Below are 26,516 nucleotides of genomic sequence, written 5' to 3'. Positions count from 1 at the left end.
CTTATACACCACAAAACACATATTTCATAATTGATACTCTTTGGGTTTAGTTCTGTTTTTTTGAAATTATTATGCACAGTTAAAGGTTTTATTACTGCGTCCTAACTCTTTCTGTTTATTGAAAAAATATTTTCATTCTCATTTTGGGCTTTGCATGTTTGTTTTTTTCATCTTCTTTCATAACTAATTAATTTCCTAATTTACCTTTCATTTTCCTAAAGTAAACTTTTTTCTGCCCTTTGTTTTTCCTGTCACCTTCTAAGTTCCTATTCTGTTTTTTAAAATATTTTCATTGACTCTTTGTTTACTTAATTGTTAAATATTAAATAAAATAAACATTGTTTTTTGAGAAGGTTTTCTGGTTTTGACTTCTTCCCATATTATTAATTAGAACAAAGAGAAGGATTTGGAAATTGGAGGGCACAACCGGATGTCAGTAAGCTGCAACAATGCAAGGTCTGACAATTCTGTGTTCTGCATGGAAGAGAACAGGCAGATAAATATCTTAAAGAAATCCAGAGATGACATGACAATAACTAATTTGTTTAAGCCAAAACAGTAAATTAATTTTGCAGACAAAAAATGAGCAAGAGTCAATACCCAGAAAAACTAAATTGAGAACTCACACAGGAAATAGTCTTTGATCAGAATGCATAATTTCGGACGACCAGGAAGCCCCTGCTTTTGCACTGTCACTTAGGTAATGACACACACTGTCAGTAATCCATGTGTAGAAACTCCATAGCAACAGTCTACAGAATTTGAGGCAACCATGGAAAACAACATGGCATTACAATAAGAAATTAAAAATTTCCTACCAAAAGGTAATGAAAGAAATGTAATCTACATAATGAAAAAACATAAATTGAGCAAAACAATTTTTTTGTAAAAACAGCAAAGAGACAGAGAGGTTGGGAGCATGCACAGATACAGTGCATTGTCGCACCCACCACACGACAAACCACCTCAGGAGGATAGCATAAAAAACATTTTTAATGATCAAGGTCAAGTTTTTTTTTTCAATTATGTTTACACAAAAAAACATAATTGCCTTCTCAGCAGCATCCAATTACAGACAAAAACATACATATGAAAAACTCTTCGATGCAAGAATATTTATTATCTTCTATATTCCTTATTAAAATGTTGAATGGCACTAGGAAAAAAAAGAATTTCTGGTCCAGTTTGTGAGGGTCTTTAAAGAGACTATCCTCCCTGATTTATTCAAGGAAAGCTCCACATGTAATGGGTGTTCTGTCATCAGCTGAGATGATTTCTAGCTTTTTCAGCATTGCCCTCTGACACACACTTAGCAAATCATCTACATTTGCTTCAGAAGTTTTGGCTGCATGTTTGATAACCTGCTGAAGCCTTTTTAAATGTTGATTTGTCAGAACACTACACAAGGCAACGAAGCTGAAAGTGATGACAGATTGGATCACACTGCAATAAAAGGACAAGATGAGATACTTGTCTACTTTAAATAGTCTGAGTTTACAAAGTTGAAATAATAGTTGATTGCATTTAGAATAGGTATTTTTGTGAGAATATTCCAGTTTACACTACCGTTCAAAATTAGAGAATAATTTATAAAAAGTAACTGTTTCTTTCGTCTGCTTGGTGTGTGGGTGTGTGTGTGTGTGCCCTGAGTTGGGCTGGCACCCTGCACGGGGTTTGTTTCCTGCCTTGAGTCCTGTGTTGGCTGGGATTGGCTCCAGCAGACCCCCGTGACCCTGTAGTTAGGATATAGCGGGTTGGATAATGGATGGATGGATGAATTGTTTCTTTCAAATGTTGGTAACTATCACTGCTCTAAAGAAAATAACCAAGGAAAAAAATGTTTTTAAACAAAAGCATTTAATTTTTGGAAACTACAGTGATCAAAATTAGAGAACTGTTACTATAGAGAAAAAGAAGCCTGGAAATTAATTTTGTACTTTTTTGATGATTACATCTTTTAAAATTTAGTAGGAAGTGTGGAGGCCCTTGCTTTCAATGACTTTGGCACATCTGTGCCCACATGACATGACTAACTGCTCTGGCTTGATTTTCTTCACTTGTCTTCCAGCTTCTAACTGTAGCGGGTTTCTTTGCCATAACTTTGTCACCAATTATCTTTCTAGAGATTCTTCACCTTTAAAACTTGCTTCACTCATTTTTTAGTGTGGCAAGAGGTATTGTCATGCATAAAAATGGCTGGCTGATTGGGTGACGTTTATAGGAATGGACCTGCATGTTGCTGAACTGGACTATATGAACCCTCTTGTGGTAGACCACCTGGACCCACTGCAGTTTGCCTATTGGAAAAAACTGCAGTGAAGAATGAAATTATCTGTATGATCCACAAGTCAAATTCTCACCTGGGCAAAGCTTGCAGTACTGTGTGGATTAAGTTGTTTGATATCAGCAGTATCGTCAATACTATTCAGCCATTACAGGTAAGGGGTAAGCTATGAGATATGCAGGTGGATAAGTCTATGGTGTCCTGGATAATGGACTATCTGTCTGGTAGACCATAGTTTGTGAAATTTAATGACTGTGTCTCTGATGTGGATGTGAGCAATACTGGAGCACCACAAGGAGCAGTTCTGTCTCCTTTTCTCTTCATTGCACTTCTGTACACCTCAGGCTATAAATACATCATGTCATGTCACTTGTAGAAATTCCCAGATGATTCTGCATTTATGGGAAGTATCAATAAGGGGGAAGAGACAGAGTATAGGGGTCGGGTGGAGAACTTTGTTTTTTGGAATAGAATGAATTGTCTGCAACTTAACATCAGCAAAACCAAGGAACTGGTAATTGACTTTTGCAACACCAAAAAGCCTCAAAACCTGGGGCCTCATGCATAACGTTGTGCGTAGAACTCACACTATAACATGACATAAGCGCAAAAGCTGAAATGTGCTTACGCACAGAAAAATCCAAATGCAGGAATCTGTGAATTCGCCAACTTCCGCGTTCGTCCGCTACATAAATCCCGGTCAGCGTGAAAAGTAACGCTTGTGCACGCGCCTGCTGTCCCGCCCCAACTCGTCCCAGAATTACACCTCTTTGAATATGCAAATCAATATAAATAGCCCTTAAGCTCAGTGTTCTGTGAAAAGACAATGACAAAAGCAAGAGGGAAAATGGAAGAATTTCAGCGAATACCAAGTGGAGGCAAGGAAAAACGTACTATTTGTTGATTTAAACAGTGGTATAAACAACAAAAGGAAGCTGATTGAGTGACATAGCGTGTCGGAGAAACTCAAAAGCTCAAGTTCACAAAGTCACACAGTGCCCAAAATAAAAAAGAAGTTGTCAGATATCAAAGTCGCCATGAAAAGGCGAGTCGTAGCCCACGGTCTGTGTGTGATATGAAAGCTTATTAGGGTACAGAAAAAAAAAGGCACACAGTGGGGAAAAAGCACGAAATGTCAACTTCAATCTCAAAATTTCCACTTTAATCATGTAGTTTATTTTGTCATTAAAGTAGAACATCATAAACTTCATCTTAAAATCGTTTAATTAACTAGTTTCTCAAATCACATCGTAAGTAAAGTAGCACGTTAAATGCTTTGTTTTGTATGTATTCTTCTATGTGCTCTATGTGTGTGAATCACTACGTGCTTCATAAACTGGCTTTTTCTACCTCCAACAGGACACAGAATCCATTACATTTGTGATATTACAGCTCTCTGAATAACTAAAATACTGAGATGTATACGTGATATCATTTTCATGATGATGCGAGTTAAAGCACATTATTAAACATGGGAACTTGGTGGCCCAGTCATTGTTTGCGACCTTCAATGAAATAATTTATTGCAGCAGTGCTCTGGGGTGGCTCTAGGCTTGTGGCGGCCCTGGGCAGAGGAAGAATCGGTGGCTCCTTTGCCCGCCAATGTCAATATGGTATCTTATGCACGTTGGATGGCCACATCTGTTGAGGACACTGCATAGCCGCCTCGTGCTCATGACACAAGCGTTTAACTTTTGCCGAAATTTGCTGCTGCGTTTTTAGCTGTGTCGTTATTTTCTCTTTCTGTTTTATACTCAATATATATTGGTGTGGCGGCCCCTGGGATTTGGCGGCCCTGTGCAGGTGCACAGTTTGCACATGCCTAAAGCCACCCCTACAGTACTGTCTCTTTCAAACGTATTAACTTCCAATTCCTGTCCTTCTTTTTCTTTCTCCAAGTAACCGATCACCACACAATCAGCTCTGTAATGGATGTTAAGCCATATGTAAGCGTATAACGCCGATTCTTCAAAACTTTTAAGGAACATTGAAAGATCTTCATAGTACACGTTTAATTATTCTATCCTTCACGCCAGTCCCAGTGAAGCATACAGTGCGAGGCAGGAACAATCGTGAATGGAGCGCCAGATCCTTGCTAGCATAGCAACACCATGTCCTTTAATTATTAACAATATACAGTAGATTATTTAAATGAAGTTAAAGTTTTATCTGTATAATATAATAAACATATTATGCTGCATTTCATCTTAAAAATGATATCGTCATCATATGTAAATACACTCTTTATAAAGGGGCTCAGGTTGTGCAATATTATAACTGTACTGCAAGTTTACAGTGAGGTAACTGTACTAATAAGTACTAACAGTTCTACAAGGAGCAGTTGATGGACTGATTGAGTTCTTAGGATGAAACTGTTTCTGAACAGCGAGGTCCATACAGGAAAGGTTTGAAGCATTTGTCATATGAGAAGCAGTTCAAATAGGAAGCATGTGCTTGATGCTGTATACCAATAATTCTCTTTCCGATCAGCTTCTCCAACTGGTGCAGTGGGAGTAATATGGAAAAAGATGATCCACTGTGGCAACCCCTAACGGGAACAGTTGAAAGAAGAAAAAGAAAGTGCAGTGAGAGTAACAATGTTAAAGCAGCTATGGTATTTAGAGTAGTTTGACCAATCCGTGGACCATTATATTGCTACTGGTTAACTTACAATCAGATGCATTAAACTAATAAACAATATGCGATTAATTTCAGTTTTTATAAAGCTGCATCAGGAAAAGAAAGGATAACCACACAGGAACAGTAGCACTACTTTGACGCTGGGTGCCGCCAGTCTGCAAAACCGAGTGGAGAACTTGTGTACGATAGGGTATGAGGTACCGTGGAAATGTGCGTGGCTTTACGCCAAGTTTAGGTTTTATACATAGCGATTTGAACGTGGAAACGTTCTTATGCAACATTTCTGTGCGTATACTCCGCTTATACATGAGGCCCAAGGTCACTATTCAAGCAGTGGATGTAGAAGTGGTGCATTGATACAAGTACTCGGGGGTCCACATCAATGATAGGCTGGACTGGTCTCACAACACAGAGGAGCTATATATGATATGAATGGGAAGAGCAGAGTCTTTATTCTTAGAAAACTGCATTCCTTTAATGTGGGTAACAATATCTTTCACATATTCTATAACTATGTGATAGCATGATTTGCCATGCTGTGATGCTCTGGGCCAGTAACATCACTTCAAAAGAGTCCCACAGAATCAGCAAACTAATTAAAAAGGCAGACTTTGTTATGGGGCACACTCTCAATCCCCTGGAAGTAGTAGTGAAGGGGAAATTGAGTGGCATTATGAACAATGCTGCACACCTTCTTTTTGACACACTAACACTGTGTACTTTCAGCCAATGAATTATTCAGCAGAAGCGTGCTAAGAAATGCTATTGGGGCTCTAACAGCAATATTCTTACATAATACCTCACTATGACTGTGACTGCCAAGCCAAAAATTTGTTTTTTCTTTTTAGGATAAGCTTTTTAGGATAAGCCAGGAAGGACTTGCTTTATGGCTGAAGCTGATGGAGGCAGCTTTTAAAACAACTATATTACACTCCAGAAAAAGGATAGGACAGGCCACTGAGGACTAAATTGAACCAGGACAATGACAGAAAAGAATATTTTGTTCAAGGACTGATTTCTTGAGCTGTGATGCCAGCTAGAATGCCTTGGGAATTGTAGGACAATTAGCTTTTAAGAACTGAAAGGAAGGTGATTGGAGGAACAGATTTTTCTTGTACTAAATATTCTCAAACCCCTTGTGAATTTCTTGTCTAGAAATAGCAGGATCTGGCACGGCTCAATTGGGCTATGGGGTAGCCAGGGGTTCTGTGTTATTTCTTCACTATACTAAACACATATAATTCACATTAAATCCCCATCACTACTATCACAATCACCACACATGCACACTCTGCATCCAATCTGGGAGAGAGGAATTTGAAGGGATTATAAACAGGGTTAGAATCATCTTTAACTCTCTGTGCCTCCAAGTGCTCAAATACATACGCGCACACACACCCATCCCCCACTGCTACACACGCCAAGCTAAGCGGCTTACATGCCTAAGCATTTCAAGCAGTGAGCAGTGAACCAGCAAACAGCTTCCCTATCTTCCCCGTAACTCTCTCTTGCACTCTGTCTCTCTCTCTCGCTCACTTTAACAATTTGCCCTATAAATGTTTCTACTCAAAATGTTTTTATTCTCCCATTGCAGTGTTATTCTGCCTCTAAAGAAAAGCTGTGTCTTCTCCTGTCCTTATAGGATCCAATTACCCCCAAAGAGTGATCCACTTTACTTCTGATTTTTATAGCTGCTGTGACAGAATCAACAGTTTACAGAATATCATTGGAATATCATCTCCCTCTTGGACAGTCTAAAATTATTGCTATCAATGTTGTTATGGAGATGTTTACTCTGCAACAGTCACACTAATTTTATCCCCTATATCTGCTACTAAAGGGGTAAGATTAATGATCTGTTTGTTCTCCAGCTACTGCTAGTTTCAGTGCATTTTTCTAAATAGGTCAATTTTAACTTTCTCCCATACGTCAATTTAAAGGGTTACAGAAATTACCAGGGTGAGAGTTACCAAAGAGGAGGGCATTCAAGTTCAGATATTAGGAGATTGCATAATGTTAGTCAGTACAGATAATAAAATGGATGGATTTTCCTTTAGGATTTAATATTTTCATTTGCTTCTAAATACAGTATATGATTAGTCTCTTAAAATATGCCACATGACAAGTGTGGGGTTTTGAATAGTCTGTGGGACAGAGAATGAGCCCAGTTTCCTTTCTAACAGTATATGGAGTTGGTATAGTAAATGAACAAAAGCAACAGGATTAAGAGAAATAAAGTGGTATTTTAAATAAGCAGCACACGTGTATCTTTCATTTCGGCATAAACCAGCCCCTGGAATATACTCTTTACTACTGTTGTCAAACAAGTTAAAAACACACATTTTCAATAGATCACAAGGGTTGCTGTGATGGATTGAATTTTTGTTTTCTTAATAAAATACCTGAATTGAAGACTTAATGTATCAGTTAAAAAATGGAATAAAAATAAAGCCACAGCTGAAGAGTTATATATTAAGAAAAATTGGAATGTAGCATAACCAAAACAAAAAAGTTAGTAACATTGTGTCAACTAATAACAAGAACAATGGTATTTACATAGTTTGAGTATACTAAAATTCGTGGCAATGGAAGCAAATTTTTTTTTTCAACCAGTATATTAATTAGAAGTCAATTCATCTAATTAGATTATTGTCCTATTTCCTAAATTGTTGACGGTGCAGCTATATAAACATTATAGAGATTCAAATTGCACTTATAATTTTTTACATCATTTGCTTAAGACTCTGCGTCTTTTATTGCTTTTATCTGACCCAAAAGTTATAAATAAGAAGGTAGAAAACAGTGAAGTAAACAGGTTTGTTCTGTTTGCTTCCCCAAGTGTTCTTTAGAAAATATGCATTTTTCCCATGTGGGGTCTTACTGTATTTATAGAGACGGTTGAGGTATTTAGGAATATTAACCCTTTCAATTAAAAAAATACAATATTGATTTAATAATAAAATATGGCAGAAACCAAGAATAAGCTGCAAAACTGAACAAGCCACTCCATTCAAAAGTTTTGTTCTAAAATTAATATATCAGTTAAAACAAAAATCTGGAGCTACTGTAACTATCCAATTATGGAGTTTGAAATGCTTAACCTATGTTCTCCTTCATGTACCGCTGTGAATTTAGACAGCAAAGATTTCACAGCCATTAGTCTTTTAGGAGCATTTGCATATACAGTAATCCCTCCTCGATCGCGGGGGTTGCGTTCCAGAACCCCCCACGACAGATGAAAATCCGCAAAGTAGAAACCATATGTTTGTATGGTTATTTTTATATATTTTAAGTCCTTATAAACTCTCCCACACTGTTAACATTATTAGAGCCCTCTAGAAATGAAATAACACCCTTTAGTCAAAAGTATATATTGGGCTCCATGACAAGACAGAGATGACAGTTCTTTCTCACAATTAAAAGAATGCAAACATATCTTCTCTTCAAAGGAATGCATGTCAGGAGCAGAGAATGTCAGAGAGAGAGAGAGAGAGAGCGCACGCAAGAGAAAAGCAAACAATCAAAAAATCAATATGTGCTTTTGGGCTTTTAAGTATGCCGAAGCACCGCGATAAAGCGGCATTTTTTTAGAGGAGCGTCCGTATCCTCTAGGTAAACAGCCTCTGTGCAAACAGCCCCTCTGCTCACACCCCTTCCGTCAGGCGCAGAGAATGTCAGAGAGAGTGAGAGAGACAGAGAAAAGCAAACAATCAAGCATCGCGTGGGAAGCATATTGTATATCATTGAGGAGTTTTAGTTAATACGTAATACATGCTCTGATTGGGTAGCTTCTAAGCCATCCGCCAATAGCGTCCCTTGTATGAAATTAACTGGGCAAACAAACTGAGGAAGCATGTACCATAAATTAAAAGACACAGTGTCCGCAGAAATCCGCAAACCAGCAAAAAATCCATGATATATATTTATGTATGCTTACATTTAAAATCCGCGATGGAGTGAAGCCGAAAGTCGAAGCGCGATAAAGTGAGGGATCACTGTAATCCAAAAAAAACACCTACTGCGATAGCCATGTCTGTCTGTTTGTCTGTTTGAAATAAATCGACTCCCAGTAGACCAACTGTGTTGAAATTTGGTACATTTATTCTTCACAAGAAATTCTTCATTGAGATATTTTGAATACAATCTCATCTATCTTAAAACAGAGAAACATTCTTTTACAACTTCAACTACAAATCAGTTTAATTTTTTTTCATTTTACGTTGACAGTGGTTAGTTACTTTAACTTGCATATATACAGAATATACTAGCTGTCCCCCGCAGCTGTCCCCACGTAGTAGTGAAACAGGACAAACTTTAAAAATCAATAAAAAATGTTTAAAAAATGTAATAATTTGTCTTCAGAAGAATTTATATATTTATTATTTATATTTCTGGTTTTACTATCAGAGGCGAGAATGTAGCTGTGATCTCTTTTTTCCCAAAATGTAAAAAGTTGGCAAGGTATCTCTGACCAAGCGGAAGGTAGGTATTCTTTGAGGAAGACACTATAAAATTTATAAATACTGTACTCCAACTTTCAAAGCAGTTAACCAAGTCTCCTAAGACAGCACAATGCATATATTTCCTTACTTCTTTTAACTCACTGAGATCATAGATAACCTTTCAATAAGTAAAACAAAGTTCAGCGAAAATTACAATCAGTAAAAAATTGATAACATACATGTATAGAATTAAAATTATTTAAATCACACTTGACACTAGGGCTAGGCGATATGACCTCAAATCAATATCATGATAATTTAACAGATTTAAATCGATAATATAAAATATGTTTTTACCAATTATGTGCATTATGGGATATGCTGAAAGATTATGTTTTAAATATGCAAAATTATCAAACTAACACATACCTCATAGCACTGTCTTACAAATACTTTTAGGACAATTAAATTCAAACAGAAGAGCAATTATTTAATATTAATGGAACCAGTGTTCTGCATGAACTAGTTTAAAATAGTGTGTTCATTGAACAAGCTCATTTTTCTAAGAACGGTGAACTTAACGTAACGTACAGAATTTGCAAGTGAAGAACTTGAACGTGAGCTACTTCAGTTTTACGTGACATTCTAGATCTGGTTTAGGTCCAGATTAAACATTTTGCCTTACCCTGTGTGGTCCATGGCTGGCTTTTCATCCCGGCCAATACCCCCAGGCCACCAAATGGAGCTCTCCCTGCACCATGGAGGTGCCCCAGATACCAGCAGGGAATCATGGACAATGGTGTTTTCCTCTACAGCCCTGCTGGATACGACAGGGGCCAACAGAGGACGCTGCAGGGAGGCCCAGAGAGTCATTTGTGCCCTATAACCCGGAAGTGCGTCTTAGTCAAAGCGACAGGAGAGATGACTTGCTTCCGGGGTGAAGAAAAGGAGTTAGGGTTAGGGACTATAAAAGGACGATGGGAAATCCCAGACATCGAGCTGAGCTGGAAGGATGGCAATGCGTCTGGGGGTGGTGGAGTGTTTATTATTGATTATTGTGTATTGTTTGATGAGTATTGTGGATAGGAGGGTGCTTTGTGCACTGTTGGGTCCAAATAAAACAGATTATTGGACTTTTACCCAGTGTCTGACGTTTGATCTGAGGGTTCAAGGGAGCGATAGCGCCCCCCATCTGTCACACCTGTAAAGTACGGATAAGCACAAACAGTGGATTTTTATGAATATTTATTTCATACAAATTTTTTGCCATTTATTTGTATTTGGAAAAAATAACATAATATCAAATAGGCACTGTCTGTGTCTGCCTGCTTGTGCTTAAGCTGCACAACCGCTAAAACGAGCATGCTGTGAAGTTCCACTTTCGCTTTTAGGAAAATATTGTACTTCACATACTACTATATATTTTTCCCCATTGGACATGCACGACCCGGCCGGGACACCCTGAAGGACCCCGGCCGGGACACCCTGAAGGACCGCCACCCTGGTTGCTTTGGGGGCTACGGGTAGAGGGCTTGGAAGCCCAACCCTGTAGGGGCCCGTGGTACCCGCCAGGGGGCGCCCCGATGCCTTGGAAACCCCGGACCTCAGCACTTCCGCCACAACAGGAAGTGCTGGGGGGAAGAGAAGAAGGGACACCCGGAGAGTACAGCCGGCATTTTCGCCACAGTGGGGCGTGTCGGCGGTTGATTGCCGGGGAGCACCTGGAGCACATCCGGGTGTGGATAAAAGGGGCTGCTTCCCTTCATTTGAGGCTGGAGTTGGGTGGAAGCAGGACGAAGCAGAGGAGAGTGTGGAGGTGGCCCGAAGAAAGGCGTTGTGTGGCCAGGACTTTGGGGGGTTTGTGTGCACTTTTGGACTTTGTAAATAGTATATTTGTAAATAAACGTGTGGTGGTGGGAAAAGAACATGTCTGCCTGTCTATGTCTGGGGCTCGTTCACAACAGGCAGTGTAATAGTTTAGTTCACCTACATGCTGGTTCCACAGTCACCATTTGTGTCACACGGTTGGAAATAGAGCATAATTTATATGTACGACGTATACTTGCGTCTAGTTCATTTCTTTTTTGACCGGGAGGATATTAGCATATATGGTTATGCATGTTTGTTGCTGGGTATAACTCAATAAATTGTATTTAAATAAAAAAAGTCTTCATAATTATTGTATTTTATTCAAGAACACTGTAATAGCCTAATATAAGGCATACAAAATTGAAAAAAGTAAACTCATGGGTCATTTATTCTCAATCCTTAAAAATTACAAAATGAACTGAATATGAACTAGTTCAGAATTGAAATGGTGAACTATGAATGTGAATTTACAGTATTCATTTTAATCTGTGTGAACTGAACTTTGAGCTAGTTCTTGTGAGGTGTGAACTTGCACAACACTGATTGGAACATTCTAACATACATAGTTGATCTGATATTTGCAGGTTTTGCTGTAGTACAGTACTGTATATCTAAGACTTTTTTATTGCTTACATTCTAACATACTCCACAATGCAAACATTTAACACTAAATATTTAACAGATTTTATATATTTATGAAATGTAAACTCACTCTATATATCTGAAATGTAATAAACTAGAAAATAATTCTAGAAATAATATTTTGTGAAAAAAGATAACATTTTTTTATTTGATTTACATAAAAGGCAAGTTGAAGTTGCCCAAAAGACTGACCTTTGCTAAAAAAGTAAGTAATTGTGTTAGTTAATGTCATTCCATCTGCACAAGTCTTTTGCATATGGAGTGGCATTATTCAATGCTTGCATTAAAGACTGCTGCTTTGGGAGATCACTTTGGCCACAAGACTGCTGTTTCTTTCTGTCTCTCTCTTTTTTTATTGGCCAAGCATGCTTGTTTAGTCACAACAACAGTTTTTCAACAGAGTTTACATTTGACTAAAATATAGCCAAAATATGACTAAACAAGCTACACTCTATCTTACAACCAGCTCATCTTCATTCCTTACAAATCAACCCTGTCTGATTGGGGTTCAACATAATTATTCATGCCCACCATGCTGCTTTTGTTATGAATGAAGAGTAGAGGCCAGACAAGGTGATAGCATGTGACTGGAAATTATGACTGGGACTGGGTGCTGTATTTTTTAACAGCTCATTTCAGTACTGTACACAGTAGGGGAAATGTTTTACCAAGCATAAAGACAAGAGTGAAACTGGTTCAGTCAGATATGCTTATTGTCAATTTTAGTTAATTTGTGATATATTGCCTATCCCACTTTATGCTCAACATCCCTCTCCAAAGCAGTTTAATGTGATCAGATAGCCCAGTACAAGGTAGTAGCTCATGTGTACTGAATTATCAAAAGAATTTACGTTAAACAGAGGCCTGTCTATCTTATTTTGGAACAGCATTTATAAACTCTTGACATACAGTATTACAATGATGCTATAAACTGAAATTTAATCAGAGATGGTAAGCAAATGGAGAATAAGAGATGATATGATAGAAGTCTTTAAAATTGTAAAAGGAATTAGTACAGAGGATCTGGGATGTCTCTTTAAATTGAGTTCAATAAAAGCATGTGGACACAGTTGTTAAATGTAAATTTTGCACAAATTTTATGAAGTTTTTCCTCACACAGAGAACCATAGACACAGCATACATATCCAAGTAGTGTGGTAGACAGTACAACTTTATGAACATTCCTAATCTGACTTGATGTTATTTTGGAGCAATTAGGTGGATGGGATTGGCATGTTTTTTTGAGGGGGTTGCTCATCGAAATTTTTCTAATGCTCTAATGAATGGTCTGTTCTCATCAAAATTTTTCTAATATTCTAATTAATTATAACAACCTGAATTTCTACAGTGAAAAATATGTCTTTAGTGGAAAATTTGGACAGAGGTATTATTTAACTGTGCAGTTGCTACGACAAATTAAACTTAAGTGAATTATTTATCTGCAATATAAGAGAATAAATATTAGGTCACAAAACATCTTATTTTTCCCACTCATAATAATTGCAATAATTATATAGACTATCCACACATTTCCCAGAAGGACTAGTGTTATCTGAAGGTTTGGCACAGAGGTAGCATTTAAAAAACTATTTTAGATTTTACCACCTTGTTTATCGCTCACTATAATGCTCCTTTTTGGCATTAATTACCACCCACTGTTTCCTTCCAGTTTAAATAATTTGTTTATCCAAACCATACATAACCAACTTTTCAAAAAAATAACTGCCAGAAGAAAATGCCTATTTTCCTTCTAACAATCCTAATAACTGAGAGATTAATCACATTCCTGCAATATATAAACCTCATTTCTGCTTCTTCTTAACATCCTATGGATACTTTAGAGATTTCACAATATTGCAGGTATATCAACTTTGTAAAATTTACCAAATCTTTCTATTTCTCTGAACCTATATTTTACCATCTTTTAAAACCATTCCAAGTAAATAACTCATTCTAACCATCATATTGTGCTCTCTTTTAAAAGCTCAATTTACAACCATGTCTGTGTACCTACTGCAATCTGACCCACCCTTTCCCACCTTTCTACTATTTTTCTCAAAAATGTATTAACTTTATCTATTAATTTTAACTATTTGTGAAGACACAGTATAGGTACACACCAGGTTGAAGTTTAAAATTAGAACTAGGCTAGGGTTACTCAGTAAATTTGTAATTTTTAAAAAAGAACTCACTGATGTAGTGTGTGTATATTAAAGAATAAATGAAAAATTAAGATGTTGAATTAATGGGTAAAATTTGTTTGTTTTAACAAAAACTAAAAAAATTTCACCCAAGATAGCTCATCAATTCCTATACATCAAGTTTATCAATATTATATGCAGTGAAAAACAGAATTTTCCCAAGACGCCTCCTTCAAAAAATAGTCAAGGTAATTGGTACAATACATCATTTGCACTCAACGAGAAAAAATGTTTTCAATTGCATTACATGACATAACACTCCCCACCTTGTCTAATCTAATTCAGGGACGCATGGGGCCATAACCTATTCTGACACCATTATTTGATTGAATTTTATTCAGATATTGATTACAGCTTAAGCACAGAATTCTAATTGAAGAACGTACATTAACTCAACAACAAACATAAACATTATTTCCTTGCCTTATAACTGTATTTGTTGCATCACTTAATTCTGAATTCTGAATTTTTTTATATTCATGTACCTATACAGATTAATGAATAGATGTTTGGTTAACAGTTAAAGAAATGGCTGAAGCAACCAGCACCTCCCATATAATTCAAAATAAACATCCCAAAAAACAATTATTTTTGTTTTAATACTAGAATTGTCACACACGTGCGCATGTGGGACAGTTTACAGGCTCAAATAATGTTATTTGTGATCCAGACCATTGACTGTTGATGTCAGTTCCAGCAAACCCTGACAAAATCATGTCCGGTACCCAGAACATTGCTTCCTGCACATCAGTTCCTGTTCTGGCCGCCCTGACTCCACCTCTTCCTCCTATCCATCATATTTATAATGCCAATTCAAACTATTAGTCAGTTCAGTTGTGAACTCTGCTTCTGTAAAAACATGTTTCTTTTCTTTTGGTGATTTTTTAGTATATGGGGTGGCCATCCCGAAAACTTTTTCTGTCTACATCCTAATTTCTTATCACAGAATATAAAGATAATCAAAATACTTATCCCTGTCACACTTTCCACTGCAGCTCAAATTTTATTAAATAAGCAATAACAGTAATTTAACAGCTTTTAATTTCAATTTGTGTCTTTAAAGAGTGGCAGTGTTTTCCTATTATCTTAATTTAGAATTTGCAGAATACTTAAAAAACCCAGTCTGAAATTGAAGACCAGGCAAGGTAAAGCATACAATGGGTTTTAAACATTTGCCTGAGTTTAGAGGTGTCTCTAAATTGCTCTATAGAGATTCATTTTTGTGGCTGTATCTCTTCTTTTTTTGCTATTTCACCCTATTAGAGATGTTTTCTGGGAGATAAATTTATACTCTAGCCCAATATTGCTAATTAGTTCACCAAAACCATACTTTCCATTATCCTTGCTGATATGTTTGCTACCAATTCAGACATTTGTTCTGCTCAGACTGAATTACACATTGTGGACAGTAAAGGCAGTTATTTACTTTTGCTTTTGTCACTCAGTGGCCAGGATTTGCAAGATGCTTTAGTCTCATGTGATTCAAAATTTAGAGAATTTGAATTAAAAGTTTGGCATTATAGATTTTGCACACAGCAACATTGCTTTTGGTAACATAATATTGCCAGACGTGACTTTTCCATTTTGATGCCAGGCTTTCTCCTGGACTTCTCCCATGCAATTCTCATTAGGAATATCTGAATAGTGAATAGTAGATGTTGAACCCTAAACAATAAATCAAAAATCGTAATACTAGACATAAAAGAGTTAGGCTGCATAAGGCACAATTAATGACATATGATAGAAGTTGTATGAACCTGACAGATGAGACTTTTTCATTTCATTCTAGTTTAAAAGAATGGATCTTATGGTCAGTCTGACATTTCACCACATATTACAGCTAGTTGCCTACAGGCCAGGCCAGGCCTGTTTCTAGGCCACAATGTCCTTGAATATTAAGCCAACAGGTATTAGACATGCACTAAAATAAAATGTCATCTCAAAATGTAAGCTTCCAGCTATAAACTGCAGCTCCTGTGCTACCATCAACTTTAACAGCAAAAACTACAGTAAGAAAATAAAGCAAAATACTCTAAGCCATGCCCATTTCACAAAATCCACATATTTAATAAAATAAGTAAATAAAAATGTTAATATGTAAATGTGGCTTTTTAACAATAAAATTAAATAGTCCTGCTTTAGAGGAAGGTGCTGCACATTAGTGACCTTATACCCTAAGTTGTCTGGAATAAACAGTGCCAATAAAAATGAAATAATTAAATGATTGAGCATGGAAAGCACATTCAAAGAAAACTGATCCTGTTTTGAATTTCTAATGCAATCAAAGCTCCTCTATAGGCTTTCCATACTGATTGACATTGACTGAAGGAAACAGAATTTTGCAGGCTCTTAGATGAGTAGATCAAGGATGTGGTTTCGCTGGACAGATGAGGACCACATGGCTGCAAAAAGCTCAAATAATTGCATCTCATTTATGCAAATGCCCCCCAGGTCTAAACTGAGAAATCTCAGCTGAACATATTTCTGGCACTGCTACTTAAGGGTAATTTCAGATCATAGCCCCTCTGCAAATCAAAAGAGCAGCATGTGCACATAGAAAGCCCTAGTGCAGTGACCCCTGGCTTGCTTCTATAGGTCAAGATGCTCTCAGACTAACTGACTCACCATTTCACAGATACAAAATATAATATTTAACTAAAGGAGGAAATTAAACGAGATGTCCTAATTTCTAAAGCAGAACACAGGTAGAAAATCCAAAGAAACCTTTCTATCTTGTTTCATATGTTTTCATCATATACAGTGATGTGCTATCCAAATAGCCCATTGCCAGACAGCCAAAAAAAGCAGAAAGGGAGAGACCAGGTAGGCCTTCCAATAATGGGGACATGGAGAATACAAGGAAAGCTGAGATCATGTTGGCCCTTTAAGGATGTGGATTGGGAGGACAAACAAACCTACTACGTATGAGCAAAAGGTTTGTACTTGGAGGAGTGGGAGCAAAGAGTCTGGGATATACCAAGAAGACATGTTTCTTTAACGGTTGCATAGGGATTAACAGTACAGGGATGTTGCAGGATGTAGTCTAGTGTCCCTAGAGATTCCAGAAATAATATCTGTGCTTTGCCATAATTAATCCTGTGAAGGAGTTTAAAGCTAGCTTAGGTGAAACTGGAGTGAAGGCTTACTAAGAGAATGAACTGATGCCAGACAAAGATGTGAGAAAAAGCAAGAGGCAGACAGATAGAAAGAAAGAAATAACTGACAGCATTATTGTGGTGCTTAAGTTATGGGTATGTTAGGAAGCAACCACATCTGTTGGTCATGGACACAGCCTGTGTAAAAAGAATATTTTCTTTTTTTTATTTTGTTTTCTCCTTTTTAATCCTTTGCTTCTTTGTTTCTTAGGCAAAGAAACACATCTTCTGGACATTTTTTCCTGGATGTGCAAAACACCAGATGAGCAATCTATTATATTGCAGTGGTTATGGTGTAGACAAAAAAGAGCAGAAAGACAAAGAGAGAGAGAGAGAGAGAAAGAGGAAAACATCAGCTCTCTGTTCCTTTTTCCAAGTTGGAAGAACAAACAACCAGCAGTGAGTGATGATATCACCTTCAGACCAGCCATGCCCCTTCCAGTCACTTGGAATAAGAAGATGTGGCTAATGGGAAGGTAGTGTTGACTTGATGGACTCACACTGAGGAGAAAATTTGAGGAGAAACAGAAACAGAAATGGTGCTATCCCTTTTCCAATCCAGTCATCAAAAACCTTTTCCATAAAGCAATTAAAAAATACTGCTGTTTTGGATCCCAACACTTTAAGGATGCATTGTCTCTTTTTTCATGTCTTATAAAGTTTATATAACATTACAATATTAGAACAATTTTGATAAGAACAGGCCATTTAGGCCCAATAAAGACAATTTAATTTTATTTCCAAAATAACATTGAGTCGAGTTTTAAAAGTCTCAAAAGTACCAATCTCTACCACACTGCTTAATTTATGGTCATTTATTCTATGTATTGATGATTTTGTGTGTGAAGAAAAATGTTTTGATGTTTGTTCAAAATCTACCCTTAAAAGGTTTCTGTTTGTGTCCCCATGGTCTTAGAACTTAATTTAAAATAATAACTGGGATCAACCAGTGTAATTCCTTTCATAATTTAAAACATTTAAATTATGTTATTTCTTAATTTCCATTTCCTTAAAAATGTTTAACTTCTACAACACTTATGATACACTGTATAATTTACATATTAAAACTATTTACAAAAACCTTGGCATATTTAATATATATAATACTAAAAGGAAAGTGGCCTCAAGGAAACAAAACTTAATTTTAGTGCATGTCTATCTATCACAATATTTCGGTGTGAGTTCTTAAAAGGTCAAAAGATAAGTCTTTTGATTTGGCTGGATAACAGATTGACAGGGGTACAGCATAAAATACACACAATATGCAATAATGAAAATAAATCTCAATTAGGTTCAATGAAATAAGGTTGCCAACTTCTTATAGACTATACATTTATACAAATGCACCACAACCATAAAAGATAAGACACAAAAACTTCCAACTCATGACAGACTATTCAGAAATCAGCCATCTAAAGTATTGGCTTCATCAAAAAAAGAGTACACTTTTAAGGCAGTGGTATTACAATCATTTAAAATATGGAATATAAAAAGGAACTGCTCTTAGCTTTAGAGCTGATGAGATTGCCACTCTTTCAGGGCAAGTAATGGAACCAAATCGCCTTTATTTCCAGCTAACAAGACTTACCTCTGTTCCCTGAGCCTTCCATAGTTATGCCTTGATCAGTTTACAGCATTAACCTGCATTACTCTTGAAAGCTGGCTGTCAACAGTGATAGCTGCAAACACATCAATCCTTTAAAGATTTAGCCAATTCTAATACCAAGTGTCATTGGTCTAATACTGTACATCAAGTATTTACAGTTAAGGAAATTTAACAAAGAAAAAAATGAACGATGGAATCAGAAATCTAACTACAGAAAATGCCTAAAGCAAAAACTAGGAAACACATGTAACACTTACATCCGTCAATCTTGTCTATATCTTCCCCAGGGCAAAGCAACCTGATATAAATCGGTTCAGTTTGGATTTATGTGTACATGTCCTAATGTTCCACGTTTCCAGGCATAACCACTATATTATGTTAACAGTCTGCCATGTTGATAAGTCACTGGAGAAACCCAGCAATTGTGCCAATGTTGTTTTCTGTGTTTATTGAATAATTTACATTAACTGGAGAAAATAAAGCATTAAAACAATAAAATACACCTGCTCCAAGCAGAGTAATGCTCCCAAAATTGAATTTTTGGCCATAGTGAACCTTTTGATAGATTAATTTCCCTCACCTATATAACCCAAGTCATGGTTGTCCAACTTAGATTCTAGAAATTACAGTTACTGTTACTCAGGGATCTCAAGCTCAATCCCGGACAGGCTGTCATTTTCAGTCCAACAAATTTCTTAAATATAAGCCAATTCTTGCTGTTAATGAAATATTTGTTATTTATAACATTCTTAAAACATTAAGATAGTTTTGACTAGAATGGCCCATTCAACCTGTTTTTGCCTAATGTTTCCAAAATAACATGCCATCAAGTTTTGATGGTCCCTAAAGTACCATTCTCTGTCACACTCATCGGTAATTTATTCCATGTGTATATTGTACTTGTTACACTCATTCACCTTCTTAAGCTCCTTTTTTTTCAAATCTAAAAATGCTTTGGCTTGCTAGTGCTCTCATACTGCCACAGCAAACATTTACAAAAGTGTTAATTTTCTTCTTTCTGACATCACTACTAAAATGTTTAGTGGGCCATAGGAAATCAATATTTCTCATATACTGTACTCACTTTTTTTCAAAATTTTTATTGAAACAGATATTGTATAATGGTCAAATAAGTGAAAATAGTATTGACCATTTTATGGCTTGCTTTGCATTTCAATATTGTTGTTTATGCTTTAAGGAAAAAGAAACAATAAAAGGTAGTGAATCTTAAAAAGCAAATTCATTAAATTAACATGTTCTGTTAGCAGCAGTAATTTGGTTACTAATTAAGAAGCTGACTGGAATGAATACCTGCAGCCATCTTTGGCCTTCCAACATACAAATTTAACACCCTTGATTCAGGTTCTGGTAACTGGGAGCTATACTAGCATCTGACCAGCATCTGACACCAACAACCAATTGCTACTCTGTTGCAGGTTATATTCATTAACACTATCATTCCAAAAGTCTATTTAGAGTGGCTAATCAATGTATTATGCAGGTCTTCGGGATGTGAAAAGAAAATGGAATAATTCAAAAGTACAAAAACACAAATAGAACATGCAAATTCTACATAGCTTTCATAAATAGTCTTTTAGAGCCAAGAGTCCTCAGTAATAACCACTATGCTGCTGTGCCACAATCATTAAATTAGCCTTACAAAATAAAGTCAAAAATCGGCTTTAACAACCATTTATATAGAGTAATCAGCAGAAAGTCAAGTAAATAGAAGTTTTCTTTGTAGAAGTCAGTTCATTTAATTAATTTCTATATAATCCTAGCATGAAGAATTTTGTATTAATTATGACAAGCACATTCAGTGCCTTGGAACACTTTTTAAAGAGAAAACAATATGTTCTCTTAAATTGACTAAAATACCACTTTAAGTCCATAACTGTTTAAAGCTTCATAAAAGCTGACCTGCTGTTTTTTCCCTTTAGTATATTCAACAGTTGTTATGTTATTTACCTTCTGTAATCTCTTTATTTTCATATTTATTCCAATGATATAAGGGAAACATAGCTCACTCCTTATTAATTTTTTGCTCCATTTAAAAGCATTGGTGAATTAGTACATAGAAAGTAAAGAATCACAACAGTCAGCAAAATATACCTTTTCTCTTCAAAGAAAGTTTTCATATGTTCAAAAGCTAACAATGACTACCTATACTGGATGATTTTTCAACAGTGGTTAATTTGGATAAACAAACATATAGACAAGGGAACAACTAACATAATAGAAAATGACATCAGTTCTACAGATACAAGTGTTGGTATTCATGCCCAGCCAAGTCACCTGAAAACCTAGTTTTAAAGAAGTCTGAAGAATTAAAAATTGATGAGAAACTCATGAAGGACGCAAACATGAGGAAACAGGGGACCAGCAACAAACAAGTGTAAGCTGTAGGAGATAACCTTCAAGAACCAAATTCAATATGCATATGAGAGAGGAATGCAGACAAGCATACTGTTTATGAAGAGACAAGAGGAGATAACATATATTTTATGATAAAGTTATACACTCAGAGATATGCAAGCATACCCTGTATAAAAAGAAAAAACAAAACTAGAAAGTGGTAATCAATTCTGTTCTAAGGTGAAAAAGCAACCAAATCTAAAAAGATTTGTACAATCCCTACTAACGAGCATGTGTTGAATATTGGGCCAGTACAGGAATGTGTTTTCAATACCCAGGGCACAAGGAAATAGGAATATCTTTAATATAGGATCAGAAACATGTCACGATATCTGTTAAAACTGGTGACAGATAAGATCAGAGGGAGAGGGAGACAAAAATATTGGAGAAATAATTAGCCAACAGGAGAGGCACTGCAAGATTAGAAAGGAAAATAACTCTACCCTACAAGATATTAGTTCTCAACTGGGGAGGCTACAGAGATCTTTGGCCTGAGGGATCTGAAAATTTGTAGGGAAAAATCAAAAATACAATGATAAAAAAAAAAAACTTCTTAAGGCAGTATTTGAAGTTGCAATCAATTTGAATGTTATTTTATACTAGAACTTAATTTTTAATAATTAAATTATAATATCTTTGACAGACTGATTAGTGACTTTAAAGAGGAAGAACATCACTGTTACCTGCTTATCTTTACACAGCATAGGAGTTAAAAAGAACAGAGCAGAGCAGAAGATACATGCATGTGTAATTCACAAGAAAAAAAGGATAAAAGTGATTTACAAACATCTGAATCTATAAAAGATATTACTCCATAAGACAAGTAATGTTTGACAATAGCTACAAGACCATATCCCAAATATATACATAAGTTCTAGATAATGACATTTGGAGACAAAACAACCAGCTCTAAAAGGAAAGGCACTCAATATTTTCAGATGAAAGACTGATGGTATTAAACTGAAAAAACATACGCAAATGCACAAATGGTTGCTGAGACCAAGATTGTGCGCATTACAAAAAGCATGAACAAAGTTATGTTTAAGAAAAATTATTCCATACAACTTTGTGAAATTCTGATCTGCAGTTGATGTTAAAGAGCAAGTACACATCTGTATTAAATAAACACCATCCTATGCACTACAGCTAAGCAAAAGAACAGATTTTGTGAGGCAAGAAAGAGGAGAGTATGAAGTATTGTCTTCTACAAATAAAATTTTATAAGTTAATTCAAGGTGTGGATATATGATTGGGCTGCAGTTGATGTATTCACAAAATGCTTTCACTGCAAGGTACAGTGCATTACACATCACTAGCTGCAAGTAAGTGGATTCAGTCTAACAGCAATAAAAGTCACAGTCTATACCTTTTATACAGCTGTTTTTCTGGCATCGTGAGTATGGTGAAATCAAGTAAACACAGAACAACTTGCAGCCTGTACTATGAAAATATGACAACCTCTGCTGTAAAAAATAGGTATAACATTATGTAGTGACTAAGTAAAATAGAGGATGTGAAAAGGACAAATTCATATCTTGTTTTATTGCTTAAGAAGTTTATGTACACATAATTCAAAGTCCATAGTGACACATTCAATTGGGTGTAGTGTACAGAAAACATATTCAACAATATGTGCGTCACAGTGATTTATAGCTGAAATGGCTAAGTAGATATATAAGTAATATTTAAACTTGTATTTAATAACGTTATCACTAATTCATTTTAAAATGAGCTGGATCATATCTTGGCATCACTAGACACAATATAGAAAATAGCCCTTTGTGGGGTGCCAGTCCATCAGAGGGCTTACTCGTGCACATTTCCACTCTCACTATGAGCCAATTTGGAATTATCATTTACCTAGAATGCATCTCCTTAGGGGTATGGAAAGAAAAGCAGAGTAACTGATGGAAACCCACACAGACAACAGAAAAACATGCAACCCAAGACAATGAATTTGTGATGCAGCAGCACTCACCATTGTGCTACAATGCTGTCCCTTGTGTGTACTAGAGAAATAACTTAATACAACCAATAAATATAAATATCAGCTTTAAGATAAGCCCTTTTCAAATTTAAACATCAACAGATAAACTACAAACTAATACAGGCCTGAAGTGAAAGTTAACTATTAAAATCTTATACATAACCAACAACTTGCTGCAAAGATCTGGGTACACTGTGATGCAGGGTTAAGGGGTATATAGGGTACTGTATTCTTTACTGTACTCATTTTAACAAAAAAAAATAATATGACAAAAAGACATGCCCTGCTGCTCACTGTTTGTAAGTCACAACGGTTTAACCTTAGAAAACTTTCATTTTGGAATCAATCAGGCTATCCACCTTTCAGACCTCTTTCCAAATTAAGCCTCCTGGATAGAGCTGGAGAGTCAAGACCTCAACAACAAGGAAGACATTGCCCATATTTTTATAGAAAAGGTACTTGTGCTCATGATACCCTGCCTTCCTGGGCATTAAAAACCATTAAATCAGTATTAAATGTCAAGCTAAGTGTTACTTTTCCCTGACGTTTGAGTGTTTTTTCCTTCCATTGAATATTTTGAAGTGCATTTGTGTGAAGATTAGGGAATCAGATGGGGGATATGAGATGAGAAAATGTATTTTTCAGAGAGTATGTAAACCCTACAGAACACATATAGTAAGAGATTTCTTTTTTGAATGCTATACACTTAGTGTAACAGTGACATTGTTTGCTAAAATACATCTTATTCTACTGAGCTGTGGGTATACCAAAACGTTAATATGCATAATATAAAAAATAAGTCTGGTCTGCTTCAGATGTGTCTGGACTGCAAACAAAAGCTCTGTATGGCACATAATGGTGCAAATCAAACCCAAAATCACTAAGCCTGGCTTGTCTATTCTCTTAGAATATTTAATGTGTTTAGATAGTTGTATAATATTAAAAGGCATTCAAAAAAAGTCAACTCACCAAATGGTGATTAGTTGTATTTGAGTCATCTTCTGGGAAGGGTATTGACACACCCAGTGCTACACAGTTAGCAAAAATGGCCATAAGGATGAAGATATCAAAAGGCCTGAGTTCAGATATGGCTAAGGAAAATGCTAATCAATAGTATGAAATACAGACATAAATGCTATATTGTTGTGGACTGTCACTTACTGTACAGTGCCTTTGGCCTTCTACACTTGTAGATGCAAAGGTAGCACAAAGCAACAAAGTACACATTTTATATAGTATAAACTCAGTGAAAATATTTTGGGTCAAAACAATATCCAATATTCAATAATGAGTCCACCACCATGCAAGGACATACCTGAGTAACCTACATACTGTGGCCAAAACAACTGTAACAGAAATGAGCAGATTTTTTCAATTGATTGGTTAATAACTTAAAGTAGGTCTAGAGGCCTCAGGGTCCATAGTTAATAAATTATCACACTAGGATCCAGAAGGAAAACTTTGCACAAATTGAAGATGCTATGAGGTGGGCAACTACAATATATGTAATACAGTGTGTAAGGCCAAACATTGATACCTTTTTAAAATGTATATAGGAAGAGGTGTGGTTTGAAAGGATTGTCCAATTGGTTTAACTGGAATGGATCATTACATGTACCCTAGTATGATGTGAGGACCTCTAATAAGTGTAGTGGGAGCATAAATCAGTCAGATGGCCTAGTCTCTTACAAAAGCTTGTCTAAGCAAAACAAATATTTTCCCCAAAAGCTGACCCAAAAGAAACAACTCACATGGTAAACTAACACCATTTATGTGAAGCTGAGTTTGGATAAATGTACAGTGTATCGGCACAAATACAGTAGTAAAGGTCATTGTTTTCCTTTCACACTATAATCCACATTTGATTTTAAATCCATACTTAAGGGCCACATCAATTCATTAATCAAAAAGGATACTTCCACTCAACAATGGAGATAGCAGCACGGCGAATAGGATTGTTGAGTCGCAGACAAAACAGTGCTCGAGGAGCACGGTTGGCGGAAGTGTTTCCCTGGCACTTATTCTTGCTGTATTGTGGTTTCTTTTTGTGTGTAGCAGTGGAGCTTGTGGTTGAGTTCAGTGTATCAGTGCCATTTACTATTTTCTCTCCAACAACACCATTTAACCCTGGCCATGGTATTCCATTTCTTTCCTCACTCTCACTTGGGTTTGAGTATGTATCTGGGCCATCACCTGTAGAAAACAAAAAAAAAACAAAGGATTTAGCATCAGAATATTCCCCATGTTTGCATTATTCGTACTGTGATCATAGCAGACAACAACATGAAGACAGAAAATGCTTCCTCAATTTCCTCAGTACTAGGGTGTTGTACCGTGTTAGCCATTATGAATGTAGAGAAAAGCCAAGCAAAATGACACCTTTTATTGGCTAACTAACATCATTTTGCTTGGCTTTTCTCTCAATTTCCTCATAAAGAGTTTGCTCCCATCATTTTTTTCTGAACTGTATCACATAAAGCAGTTTACAATTGCTTTAAATGAAGCAAAGCAAATATCTACAAGCAGATACAGGTACAGATAAAATGTTATTCTAAACAGGAGAAACTAATTCAGTATTATCTGGAGAATTATACTATAGTCATCAAATGGATGCTTTAATTTTTTATTTCAAAAGGAGTCTGCCTAAAGCAAAAACAGCTCTAACGTTCTTTGAGATTTAAGTCACTGCTTAACATTTCATAGCTTTTCTGCATGCTCTAGAAACAGGTTATGTCAAAATGGTTACAGCATCCTGAGATCAGTAAAAGTGAGGGTGCCTATCTAACACTATCTAGTCCGCGAACAGTCTTGTTTTGGATGCATAGTCTGTATAGATCAGTACACTCCAGATAACGTTTGGATAAGGTGCCATCAGGAAGAAAAAAAATTCTTTCCAGAAGATTTAAAAATACAGTTAGGTCCATAAATATTTGGACAGAGACAACTTTTTTCTAATTTTGGTTCTGTACATTACCATAATGAATTTTAAATGAAACAACTCAGATGCAGTTGAAGTGCAGACTTTCAGTTTTAATTCAGTGGGTTGAACAAAAAGATTGCATAAAAATGTGAGGGAACTAAAGCATTTTTTTAACACAATCGCTTCATTTCAGGGGAGCAAAAGTGATTGGACAAATTAAATAACTGGAAATAAAATGTTCATTTCTAATACTTGGTTGAAAACCCTTTGCTGGCAATGACAGCCTGAAGTCTTGAACTCATGGACATCACCAGATGCTGGGTTTCCTCATTTTTAATGCTCTGCCAGGCCTTTA

The 26,516-nt window shown here is 36.1% G+C and overlaps 1 protein-coding gene across 1 annotated transcript in view; it reads right to left on the bottom strand.

Moving 5' to 3' along the window:
- The window catches only part of LOC120542743 (voltage-dependent L-type calcium channel subunit alpha-1D-like), a 210,354-nt gene that overhangs the window by 163,004 nt on the left and 20,834 nt on the right, over window positions 1–26,516 (bottom strand). The window contains exons 2-3 of the mRNA XM_039775380.1: window positions 25,158–25,434; window positions 24,211–24,316 (exon numbers count right to left, since the gene is read on the bottom strand). Coding sequence (XP_039631314.1) covers window positions 24,211–24,316; window positions 25,158–25,434 — 383 coding nt within the window. The remainder of the gene's footprint in view (window positions 1–24,210; window positions 24,317–25,157; window positions 25,435–26,516) is intronic.

Source organism: Polypterus senegalus, chromosome 13 (genome assembly GCF_016835505.1).
Source record: "Polypterus senegalus isolate Bchr_013 chromosome 13, ASM1683550v1, whole genome shotgun sequence".
NCBI classification, from domain to species: domain Eukaryota; kingdom Metazoa; phylum Chordata; class Cladistia; order Polypteriformes; family Polypteridae; genus Polypterus; species Polypterus senegalus.
Note: the sequence above shows the minus strand (reverse complement) of the source record. Positions and strands in the feature narration are given on the sequence as shown.